This window comes from Pseudorca crassidens, chromosome X (genome assembly GCF_039906515.1).
Source record: "Pseudorca crassidens isolate mPseCra1 chromosome X, mPseCra1.hap1, whole genome shotgun sequence".
Taxonomy (NCBI): Eukaryota; Metazoa; Chordata; class Mammalia; order Artiodactyla; family Delphinidae; genus Pseudorca; species Pseudorca crassidens.
Genome location: NC_090317.1, coordinates 108012374 through 108025337, shown reverse-complemented (window position 1 = coordinate 108025337; position 12964 = coordinate 108012374). Strand labels below are relative to the sequence as shown.

The 12964-nt window shown below is 35.0% G+C and overlaps 1 protein-coding gene across 1 annotated transcript in view; it reads left to right on the top strand.

Moving 5' to 3' along the window:
- The window catches only part of IL1RAPL1 (interleukin 1 receptor accessory protein like 1), a 1336730-nt gene that overhangs the window by 763874 nt on the left and 559892 nt on the right, over positions 1 to 12964 (top strand). The window contains exon 5 of the mRNA XM_067722926.1: positions 2259 to 2412. Within this exon, the coding sequence (XP_067579027.1) occupies positions 2259 to 2412 (154 nt within the window). The remainder of the gene's footprint in view (positions 1 to 2258; positions 2413 to 12964) is intronic.

Sequence of the window (12964 nt, the reverse complement as noted above, 5' to 3'; positions counted from 1 at the left end):
CTGTGTTGATAATTTCAGGAACTAAAATGCATTAAGCATTCATTTCAAACTCTTCATATAAGCAGTCCAAAATGTCCCCAAACAAGGAGAAAAAGGATTGACTTGCTTCTGTGATAAAATGGTGTACTAGTTTTATTGAAATATTCTGTTTAATGGAAGTATCTTTGTGCATATCCTAATCCCTTTTGTATAAAAGCATACATGTTTTTAAAAATCCGATGAAAATGTTTACGATTATAAAAATAGTGTTAGATTAACTTCTTTTCAAAAACCAGAAGCAACTTTAGGCTTAAGCAGAATAATCAGACGCTGTTCTTCCTGTCACATCATTGACTTTGACTGAATTTCAAGATTTGAACATGTTCTTCAACTTATTTATATCTAAAAGATGCTTTTGTTATTGAACATACCCAAGAAAATACAATATAGATGTTATGAACATTTGTCTGGAATATGTTTTCCATGATTTAAAGATACCTAGTGTAAACTTTTGCTTTGTCCAACTAACTGGAAATAGGAATTTAGGAAGCTGGATCTTTTAGTAACTAGATTCACAAATGTCAGTATACAGAATATGAGCCCTCAGGACTGATAACGAATTCAAAACTTGTTAGAAATGAAACAGGAAGTACATCTTTAACAATTTTTAAAGGATTTTTCCAAAATTAGTAATGCCCTTCTTTGAATGACTTTCTTTTTATTCTTGACAGTAAGCAATGGAGTATTCAGAACATCAAGGGAACTGTTGAAATATTTTTCTACTTTTCCCTCGGATTTCTGTATTAGACAGTATTAAATAGCCCTTAAATATTAGCCCCACTATTTCTGTTCCTGTACATGTGAGCTTTATTTACTTTTAAAGTTTTTTAATTATATATTTCTCACCCTGATTTTCTGTGGTTTGCCTCCACAGGAGGATTCTAAGCAAGCCCTGATGATTTCCTCAAAGGGGAGAGGTATTAGGGGCGTTTGACACAAGATCTTCAAGTACAGATATTTTTCTAATACTCATATGTGTACATTCAGCTTCTAAATGTGCAATTTCCTTGTTGTTTGCCAATAAGTTGATCTTAAGAGTCATGCACTTTTTCTCACTTTTTGCAAATAGTATCTCAAAATTTGCTGAAACATTAGAGGCCACACACACACACAAACACACACACACACAGAGTCACACACTCAGTTTTTTAAATGGCTGGCCTCATATTGGTCCTTTAGTCATGCTTCCACCATCTCCCCAGTCATTGTGACCTTACGCTATAAAGACCATCATTAGTGAAGTGATGGGTGGAGATGCAGTATATGTGGAATTTAGAAGTTTTGTAACAATTCAGATTATTTTTCCATAGTCAAGGTAATATGTATTGCATACATTTAGTGTATAATTTATGCAACTATGACAGTTTATGCAACTAATATGAGGATATTAAGTGTATATTTTGGACTGAAATAACCAGATAATTGTCCTCCAATTATACACAGGCATTGAGACACATAATCAAAATAATGGTCTGCATAAATTTGATCTGGCAATAAATTTTTAACAAAATAATATTACCTCTGACTAGTGTTAAAAGGTTTAAAGTTATTTTATCCTCATTCCACTGATTTCGAATATGGCTAGAGAAAATGGACTTCTGTTTGGCAAAAACAGAAATCTCCTGAGCCAACATCATTATAATCCAAAGCTTAGAGCAGAGACCATAATTTGGTAGACTGTGAGACTATAAAGACCTTGCATATAAATAATGGCCCTTTCTTCCAGGGACTGTAGAATATATATGCTATGAAAAGATTGAATTATTTCTAAATGCAGCCTTAAAAGATTTAAAATACTGAACTAAAGCATTTTTCTCTATAGAATTAGTTTTTCTGCTTTCCACTAAAAAATTCATTTTATATTTTATATTATCAGTATCAAAGTAGTTAATTTCATAATCATCAAATGCAGACTATTTGCTTCTAAAAATGATGTCAGGATTAATCTTAATAAATGTCATTTTCTTATATCTAATAATCAATACATATATGATTTAGAGACACTAAAGTTAGACGTTAATAAAGTGACTCTTGCTAAAAGTGCTTTTTTCAAATTGAGGTACCTGATTTCCCAGAGATGTGGAGAAGTTTTGAAAATCTGTAGCATTAATTCACAACTCTAGCTCTTTTAAAATCTAACTTTAGAAGCTTTTAGTTTAGTTATTTTAAATACTTTAAGTTACTATATGTACTATAAAAATTTTGTCTTCTTCACGTAGGAATGTAGGACAAAAACATGGAGGCCAAGTATTGTATTCAAAAGAGATACCCTGCTTATAAGAGAAGTCAGAGAAGACGACATTGGAAATTATACGTGTGAATTAAAATATGGAGGCTTTGTTGTGAGAAGAACTACTGAACTAACTGTTACAGGTAAGCACAGTCTTCAATATTTCATTTGCAAGTAATGAAACTAACATTTTAAGTTTCATTTTTTGTGCTGCATATTGATTTTTTTTCAAATCTTTGCAATGAAGGAAGTGCTTAACCAAATGCTAAGTGGATTCCTATAGGTGAAATTTATTCCTCCTTGCTTTCAAATCATGTTGCCCTGAAATGCATATGAAAGGTTAAAGAAAATAGGCTTAGGGGATTATAGAAATGTTAGCTTTTGAAAGTTCTTGAAATAATGAGTTTACAGTTTCAGAAAATTATGCTTATATTTTGTAGCGGTATAATTTTTGGAAACACTTCCTAGAATGTTGAAATGGAATATATGAAATCTACCTCTGTCTTCCTGTCTTGCTCCAAATTAGAAGAATTACTTTTCTTTTCATTTATCACTCTATGAACCTGATATACGTGTTCTCATGAACTTGAATATAACAAAATTTCAGATACAATAATTGAATAATTATGTGAGATGCATTGCATGGACTCATTCCCATACCTGGTTGCTAAGGTAGAAGGGCATGAGAACAAGGTTCAGAACACTGTCTGAAATCACGAATCTACAGCTCACTAGTCACATGACTTTATTTTAATCACCACAACCTTCAAAATATCACTTTCCTCGTGTATAAAATGGTGATGGTAAAGTTTGCCTTGTTTATTTCATAGCATTTTTGCAAGAATTGAATGAGGCAAGCTAATACATATGAAATCAACTTGCAAAACATAGAATTATATCCAAATATGCATCATTTTGTCATGTTAAATGATGTCATGTTAAATATTGTATTCGTTCCCTGTTTTATGTTATTGAATACTTCTCTCAAAGTGGTTCCAACACAAAAAAGGGGGGGAATCAAGACCAATACTTTAGGCAGTTGAAGACATTATTCTCATCTTATTAAGAGAGATTCTTCTTGGTGACATTCTTTGTACAATCTTTTTTTCTTTTTTTTTTTTTAATTTTTGTCCTACTGCATGGCAAGCGGGATCTTAATTCCCTGACCAGGGATCGAACCCGCATCCCCTGCAGTGGAAGTGTGCAGTCTTAACCTCTGGACCACCAGGGAAGTCCCTGTACAATCATTTTTATGAAACATATATATAAAAGTAAGAAAAGGATATCAGATACTTTAAAGAGATTTCCATTTGTTCATTGATTCACTTAAAATAGTTTTCCCGTATATGAAAATTGTTTTGTGGTAGTCACCTTCATCTTACAATAATCACCTTGAAATCTTGAAATTATGATATGATATAGTTTGACTTAAAAACAAAATCTGATTTCATGAAATTCATTTGATGGATAGTAATTATTCAGCTTGAAAGGAAATTTAGTTAAATAAGTAAGATGCTCTTTGGTAATGCCTTTGATAGATATTAGACCCAGTAAATAACTGACAATAGCAATACATGGTACACTTGAATAGTAAACACACATTTAATCATGTATTACGTACCTATGATGTACACATGTATGATTTGCACTAGTTTTGTTTTCAGCTTTGTTGTGTATAATAGGTCTTCGTATAGAAAATTAACACTTTTATCACTTTACCTCCCTGTTTAATGGAACAGTGAAAAACATAACTATCTGTACTTGGGTTTTCTTTACAATAAATGTTGAATATTTTATTATTTCTTTTTTGCTCTTAATCTATACTGAAGTAGCTTTTCAAGGAGTAGGTACTGAGACAAAGGAATTAAAACATACTGAAAATAATGAAAAAATATCTATTCTGTAAAGAAAATAGAATGAACTTCTAGTCTTTATTCTTTGGAGTGTAGAGCTAATTCTTGGTAAGCACATCTTTCCCCTTTCTAGAAACGCTAGGTTACTAAAACACTGTCTAGAAGAGGTGATTGGAAAACAGTCTCCTAGAGACTGGAAACTGGGTCCCAAATGGTAAAATCATGTAAGTGAGGCTATTTTGTACAATCAGTAATAGAATTGTTTTCTCGTAAATGCTACCCAGGGCTATTATATTTTTGTACATTCATTTTCTCCAAAAAAATCTCCTTTTCTTTATGCAAAAAGGAGGAATAATTATTTCTTGATATCCAAAAGGAAGTTAATGAAAGTTTACATTCAGTTGAATATTATGAATACCTCTAATTTAAATAGCTCTACCTGTGACATTGATTTGGGGAAATAAAGTATAAAGCAAAATTTGATTATATATGAAATTTTGGTTGAATCATAGAGCTGCATATCCCATAGTTAAAAATAATATGTATTAAAATGCATTTTAGGTTTTAACAAGAAGTCTGTTGACAAGATATATTTATGCATAACATTGCTTTAAATAGTGTTACACTATAGCTATTTACTTTGGCTATGGCCAAAGAGCAATTCTTAGCACCCAAGTTAAACTCTCAGTAAAGCAACGAAGGTGGGCATTTTCTCTGAGCAATAATTGATCCCTGCTTTGTATCTTGTTTTTCTGCATATCATGGTCATGTTATACTTAATGTAAATCTTATGCAAAGCATGATATCATTTAGTTTTAGTGGATCTGCCTTAGCTGATAATATATATTTTGAAGTGTGTTACAATGTTTCTTTAAAATAAAACAAAAGAGAGTCCAATACATGAAGAGAAAAGAAAATTTCTGGATAAATAAAGTGGCATCTTACAGGCCATATTGTAAGCTTTTATGGGAGATCTTTGGTTTATTAAAAGTATATGTGTCGGGCTTCCCTGGTGGCACAGTGGTTGAGAGTCCGCCTGCCGATGCAGGGGACGTGGGTTCGTGCCCCAGTCCGGGAAGATCCCACATGCCGCGGAGTGGCTGGGTCCGTGAGCCATGGCCGCTGAGCCTGCACGTCCGGAGCCTGTGCTCCGCAACGGGAGAGGCCACAACAGTGAGAGGCCCACATACCGCAAAAAAAAAAAAAAAAAAAAAAGTGTATGTGTCTACTAACTGAAGTAGTGGTTCAGGAAGACAGATCACAGTGAAAGAAACAATAAACCTGCTTGACACTTTTGGTATACTTTAAACATTTTTTTAATAGATCTTTATTGGAGTATAATTGCTTCACAATAGCGTGTTAGTTTCTGTTGTACAACAAAGTGAATCAGCCATATGCATACATATGTCCCCATATTCCCTCCCTCTTGAGCCTCCCTCCCATTCTCCCTATCCTACCTCTCTAGGTCATCACAAAACACTGAGCTGATTACCCTGTGCTATGCTGCTGCTTCCCACCAGCCAACTGTTTTATATTCGGTAGTGTATATATGTCGATGCTACTCTCACTTTGCCCCAGCTTCCCCTTCCCACCTCGTGTCCTCAAGTCCATTCTCTATGTCTACATCTTTATTCCTGCCCTGCAACTAGGTTCATCAGTACCATTTTTTTTTTAGATTCCATATATATGTGTTAGCATACAGTATTTGTTTTTCTCTTTCTGACTTACTTCACTCTGTATGTCAGACTCTATGTCCATCCACCTCACTACAAATAACTCAATTTCATTTCTTTTTATGGCTGAGTAATATTCCATTGTATATATGTGCCACATCTTCTTTATCCATTCATCTGTTGATGGACACTTAGCTTGTTTCCACGTCCTGGCTATTGTAAATAGTGCTGCAGTGAACATTGGGGTACATGTCTCTTTTTGAATTATGGTTTTCTCAGAGTATATGCCCAGTAGTGGGATTGCTGGGTCATATGGTAGTTCTATTTTTAGTTTTTTAAGGAATCCCCATACTGTTTTCCATAGTGGTTGTGTCAATTTACATTCCCAGCAACAGTGCAGGAGGGTTCTGTTTTCACCACACCCTTTCCAGTATTTATTGTTTCTAGATTTTTTGAAAATGGCCATTCTGACCAGCATGAGGTGATACCTCTTTGTCTGCATTGGGTCTTCATTGCTGTGCGCGGGCTTTCTCTAGTTGTGGCAAGCGGGGGCTACTCTTCTTTGTCGTGCGTGGGCTTCTCATTGTGGTGGCTTCTCTTGTTGCGGAGCACGGGCTCGAGGCACGTGGGCTTCCGTAGTTGTGGCACATATGTTCAGTAGTTGTGGCTCGCAGGCTCTAGAGCACAGGCTCAGTAGTTGTAGCACACGGGCTTAGTTGCTCTGCGGCATGTGGGATCTTCCTGGACCAGGGCTCAAACCCATGTCCCCTGCATTGACAGGCAGATTCTTAATAACTGCACCACCAGGGAAGCCACAGTGAAAGAAACAATAAATGTGCTTGACACTTTTGGTATACTTTAAACATTAAAAAAAATAAACATAAGATGTTTCAGCATCGTTTGTAGCCTCTACCCTCTTCTGTACGCCTCAGCCACACTGTTTTACTGTTTTTCTCCAAATATCCTCCCTCTTAATCCTTACTCCTTGTGTGCTGCCTCTGGAATGTTTCTTCTTCCACGTTGTCACAGAGCTGACTCTTACTCTTTCTTCGAGGCACAGCTAAAATGTTTACCTCTACCACACTGCATTATAACTATTTGTTGCCACTCCTGGTTTTTCACAAGAACATGAATTTTTCAGAGTTAAGGGCAATGTCTCTTTTTTTTATAAACATTTTAGTTTAGAATAGTTTTACATTTACAGAAAAAATAAAAAGGATAATAGGGAGAGATCCCGTATTCCCCACACCCAGTTTCCCCTATTATTAACATCTAACATTAGTATGGTACACTTGTTACAATTAACTAATGTTGCTATATTATTATTAACTAAAGTCCATATTTTATTCAGATTTCCTTAATTTTTACCTAATGTCCTTTTTCTGTTCCAGGATCCCATTTAGGATAGCACATAACACTGAATTGTTTTGTTTCCTTAGGCTCCTTTTAGCTGTTACTGTTACTGACTTCCTTTGTTTTTGATAATCTTGACAATTTTAACAAGTGCTTATTTTGTAGAATGTCCTTCAACTGTGATTTGTTCGATGTTTTTCTTATGATTAGACTTGAGTTATATATTCCTGGAAGACCATAGAGGTAAAAATCACAACATATCGTACTATCAACATGGCGTCACTGTTGATGTTGACATTCATCACTTGGTAGTATTAGTCACTTCTTGGTCAGATTTTGCCACTGTAAACTTACTCTTTTTTACAGCTTTCCCTACTCTGCTCTTTGGAAGGAAGTCATTATCTGTAGTCCACACTTAAGGAGTGAGGAGTCATGCCCCTACCTCTTTGAAGTCAGAGTATATGCTTAAATTATTTGGAATTCTTCTACATGGGACATATATCTATTTTCCTACATTTATCTACTTATTCAATCATTGTCTATATCAGTATGGTATGGACTCATGAATATTTCTTTTATACTTTGGTTTGTATCCACCATCACCTTATTTATTTTGTTGTTCAGATTGTTCCAACTTTGGCCCTTTGGAGCGTTTTTAGTTTGTGTGTGTGTGTGTGTGTGTGTTTGAGTATTTATTTATTTTCAGACCCTACAAGGTGCTCCAGGATCATCTTATGTATTTCCTGCCCTAGCCCTGCAGTCAGCTATTTCTTCCGAAGAGTCCCTTTTCCTTTTGTTGGAGAATGGTGCTAGAAACTAAGATCTGGGCATTGGGAGTACTCCTTGCTAATCAAGTATAGTTGCTTCTAAGACCTGTCAGTTGACAGAGCAAGGAAATATGAGTATACTAACCCAGGTATATACACATATCTAGAAATATTTCTGTATGTAACCATTCATATCTATATTGAACTAAACATGAGTTCATACTTATGTCTCTAACTCTAATCCATTACCATAGGGATCATTCTGGCCTCTTCCTTTGGCTTATGTGTAACCTTCTGTCCAATAGTGAGAAACCTGGTTACCACCATCTGCCATCTATTTCCTTAATTGTTTTTTTTTTGTTAATTTATGTATTTATTTTTGCTGTGTTGGGTCTTTGTTTCTGTGTGAGGGCTTTCTCTAGTTGTGGCAAGCGGGGGCCACTCTTCATCGCGGTGCGCGGGCCTCTCACTATCGCGGCCTCTCGTTGCGGAGCACACGCTCCAGACGTGCAGGTTCAGTAGTTGTGGCTCACGGGCCTAGTTGCTCCACGGCATGTGGGATCCTCCTAGACCAGGGCTCGAACCCGTGTCCCCTGCATTAGCAGGCAGATTCTCAACCACTGCACCACCAGGGAAGCCCCCTTAATTGTTTATTTCCAAATAGGTGTGCAATGGGATCAAAGTTGTTGACCTGTACCCCTATGAGAAACAACTTTATAGACTAGAGTATATTGCTTATATACAGTTTCTTTTGACTTTAGTCTTACAGACTCCACCCAGTTCCAAAGTTACTTAGGTCAGCACCTTTTCCTCCCATCCCCTTCAGTGAGGTTGTAATATATTGATAGTTAGGTTGTTTTATCACATTCTGCATTCCCTCCGGAGATCTTCCATCCTCCTAAATAATGTCTTCAAAATTTTGCATATATTAAGGTTTGTAGGGGAGGAAAAATAATTTTCTGTCTACCCTTCAGAGTTCTTGGCTAAGACCCCCTGTAATAAAAGACAGATTAACAAGAGAAAAACAAACAGAAGTTTATTAACATGTATATGTCACGTGTACCTTGAAGATACCCAGGGAAACTTAGTACCTCACCAAGATGGCCAAAGCCACTCCCTTAAATATCATCTTCAGCTAAAGACAAAAGAAAGGTTTTTTGGTTGGGGGAGGGGGAGAAAGGCCAGTTATGGGGGGTTACCAGGAAAAGCACAGTAAGCAAGGGTAAGTCTAAATCTAAATCTAAATGCCTTCTCCATTGGTAAGAGTTTCTGGAGATTTAGTCATTTTTCTCTTCCTGGTACAGAGAGGAATCTTACATAAATGAAGATTTTTTTATAAGTGTAAATTCCCCTTACAAAAGGGTAACTCTTAGTTTATTTTTAGAGCTTCTCCTGTGTCTGCAGTTTCTCAAAATAACCAGCTCAAAATTATCTTTATATCAAAGAGGCATATTTTTGGGTGGCACATTCTGCTACCCTTTATTCCCACCTTTGAAACTTCCCCAATAAGTTTTATAGTCTAGAATCTGAGTTGGTAGATGGCTTCATATCACAATGAGCCATTCTTAGTCCTGAGAATAGGTTAGTTCAGTTAAGGAGTTGTTTTATATCTGGAGGCAGTTTTTCAGATGAGCTCCCAAAGTTAAACCTATATGGTGCAAGCCATCAGGGATTTATTAAGAGACGTTTCTATAGAAACACAAGAAGAACAAAGGTTAACGATTGGAGCAGAATATAAGCCCAGTTTCTGAGTCCTGAAGTCAGCTGGTTAAAAAGATTTCTAGATGTTGGGCTCAAAGAAGCTTTTTGTGTTTTTGTTGTAAAATATAACTAAAAAAATTTACCATTTTTGCCATTTTTAGGTATACATTTCACTGGCATTAACTGCATTCACATTGTGTGCAATGATAACCACCATCTACCTCACCACCATCTACCTCTAGAACTTTTTCATCTTTCCAAAGCGAAACTCTGTACCCATTAAACCGTAACTCCCCATTCCCTTCTCCCAGCAATCCCTGGCAACCACCCCTCTATTTCTGTATCTATAAATTAGACCATTCTAGGTACCTCAAATAAGTGGAATTATACAATATTTATCTTTTTGTGTATGGTTTATTTCATTTAGCATAGTGTCTTTAAGGTTCATTCATGATAGCTCCTCATTTCCTTTTATTACTGAATGATATTCTGCTGTGTGGCTGTACCATAGTTTGTCCATTCATCTTTTGAATGGTGCATCTTGGGTGCTTCCAGTTTTTGGAGATTATGAATAAAGCTATTATATACATTATTGTGCAGGTCTTTCTGTTGATATAAGTTTTCAAATTAGTTGAAAAAATACCTAGGAATATAACTTTTAGAGTATATGGTAAGATCATATTTAGCTTTGTGAGAAGCTGCCAAACTGTCTTCTAAAGTAGCTGTACCATTTTGCATTTCCATCAACAATGAATGAAGAATTTTAGTGATCTCTATCCTTCCAGCAATTCTGTTGTTTGAATTTTAACATTCCAATAGTTTTGTAGTGGTATCTCAGTTTTTCAATTGCCAATTCCCTAATTATAAATTATTTTGAACATCTTTTTATATGCTATTTGCATTTTGTATATCTTCTTTGATCTGTGTCTGTTCAAATATATAGCCTCCTTTTTAAATGGGATGTTTGTTTTTCCATTGCTCAGTTTTAAGAATTCTTTGTATACTTTTCATACAACCCTCTCATCAGATGTATGTTTTGCGAATATTTTCTCCCATCCTGTAACTTTTCTTTTTTTCTTTTTTTTTTTTTTTTTTAACTATTGAATTCACTCCACTTTATTCTGGGATGTCTAGTACAGAGAACACAACTCACAAACATACCAGCGGACATAAAAAACTAAGGCCATTCTGTGAGTTATTTTTAAAACGTAGTGTTTTTGCGCATGATCTTTTAAAAAATGAATTACCTAAACCAAGATTCTCTTCTGAAATAAGAATTTAAGGTCAGCACAAGACAACTTTAGGGCCGTGTCTAATCTGAAGCTCATCATGTGACTATAACTTTTCTTTTGATTTTCCTTAACAATGATTTTCACAGAGCAGAGGTTTAGAGTTTTATTTTAGAGTTTTCTTTTTCCCTGAAACATAGACTTAATTCTATAAATTTCTTCTAAACACTACTTTTGCTGCATCCCACAAGTTTTATGTTACATTTTCATATAGTTCAAAATATTTTTAAATTTCTCTTGTGAAGTATTCTTTGACCCATGTGTTATTTAGAAATGTGTGAATTCTAGACATGTGGTGATTTTCCCAGCTATTTTTATCCTATTGACTTCTAGTTTATTTTCAGTGATCTGAGCATACACTTTGTGTGATTTCTATTTTTAAAATATTGTTAAAGTGTGTTTTATGACCCAGAATGTGATCTTTCATGGTGAATGTCCCATGAGAGCTTGAGAGGAATGTATATTTTGCTGTTGTCAGATGGTGAATTCTATAAATGTCAATTAAATCAAGTTTACTTACAGTGTTTTTCAAATCAACTGTATCCTCACTGATTTTCTGCTTGCTTGATATTTCAGTTACTGAAAGTAGAGTGTTAAAATTTCCAAAAATAGTAGTGGATGTTTCTGTTTATCCTTTCAATTCTCTAAGTTTTTGCCTCACAATTTTGATGCTCTGTTGTTAGGTGTGCATGTGTTTAGGGTTATTATGTCTTCTTGGAGAATTGATCTCTTTGTCATTAGGTAATATCCCTCTTTATTCATATTTTCCTTGTTCTGAAGTCAGCATTGTCTGAAATTAATATACCTAGCTTTCTTTTGATTAGTGTTAGCGTGGTATCTCTTTCTTCATCCCTTCACTTTTAACCTATCTGGTTCTTTATTTTTAAAGTGGGTTCCTTGCAGACAACATGGTTCGATCTTAATTTTTTTCATCCACTTTGACTTTCTCTATGTTTTAACTGATGTAGTTAGACCACTTAGATTTAAAGTGATTATTGAGGGAATTCCCTGGCAGTCCAGTGGTTAGGACTCCACGCTTCCGCTGCTGGGGGCCTAGGTTCAATCCCTGGTCAGGAAATCCCACAAGCCACATGACGTGGCCAAAAAAAAAAAAAAAGTTAAAAAAAATAAAGTGATTTTTGAAATTGTTGGACTAATGTATTTGTCAGTGGCCAAAAACAAAAAGTTAAAAAAAAATAAAATGATTATTGAAATTGTTGGATTAATAAGTTTGTCAGTGTTTTCAGTTCATTGAACTTATTCTTTGTTTTCCCTCTCTCTTCTGCTTTCTCTGGTTTTAATTGAACAATTTATATGGTTCTACTTTGTCTCTCCTTTCTTATTATCAGTTTTACTTCTTTTAAGAAAAATTTCAGTGGTTGCTGTGGATATTTCAATACTTTTTTTAAACACCAATCTCAGCCCACCTTCGTAAAACACTATGCTACTTTGTGTGTAGCGCAGGTACCTTATTACAAAGTATTCTCAGTTCTTCCCTCTCATCCCTTATAACATTGCTGTCATTCATTTCACTTATCTGTATGTTATAACGTCCAATAAATTCTTTTTATTTCTTTTTTTACTTTAAAAAATTTATTTATTTATTTATTTATTTTTGGCCGTGCCACAGTGGTTTGCGGGATCTTAGTTCCCCGACCAGGGATGGAACCTGTGCCCCCTGCAGTGGGAGCACAGAGTCATCCAATAAATTCTTATTATTACTTTAGATAAATAGTTATCTTTTAGATCAATTTTTAATAAGGTAAATAAAATATTTTACTTTACCCTCATTTACTCCTTCTCTGACACTTATCTTCTTTATGTTGATTCACATTTCTGACATATATATTTTCCTTCTGCCTGAATCACTTATGTTAACAATTCTTGCAGTAAAAGTCTGGTGGTGATAAATTCCCTGTTTTTGTTTGTTCTAGAATGCCTTTATTTTTCACCACTTTAAATGTTCCACTCCTCTCTCTTCATTCTTGAATGCTTTTTGAAAAGAGGTTCACTGTGATTCTTAGCCTTGTTCCTCTATAGCTATGGCATTTTTCCTGTG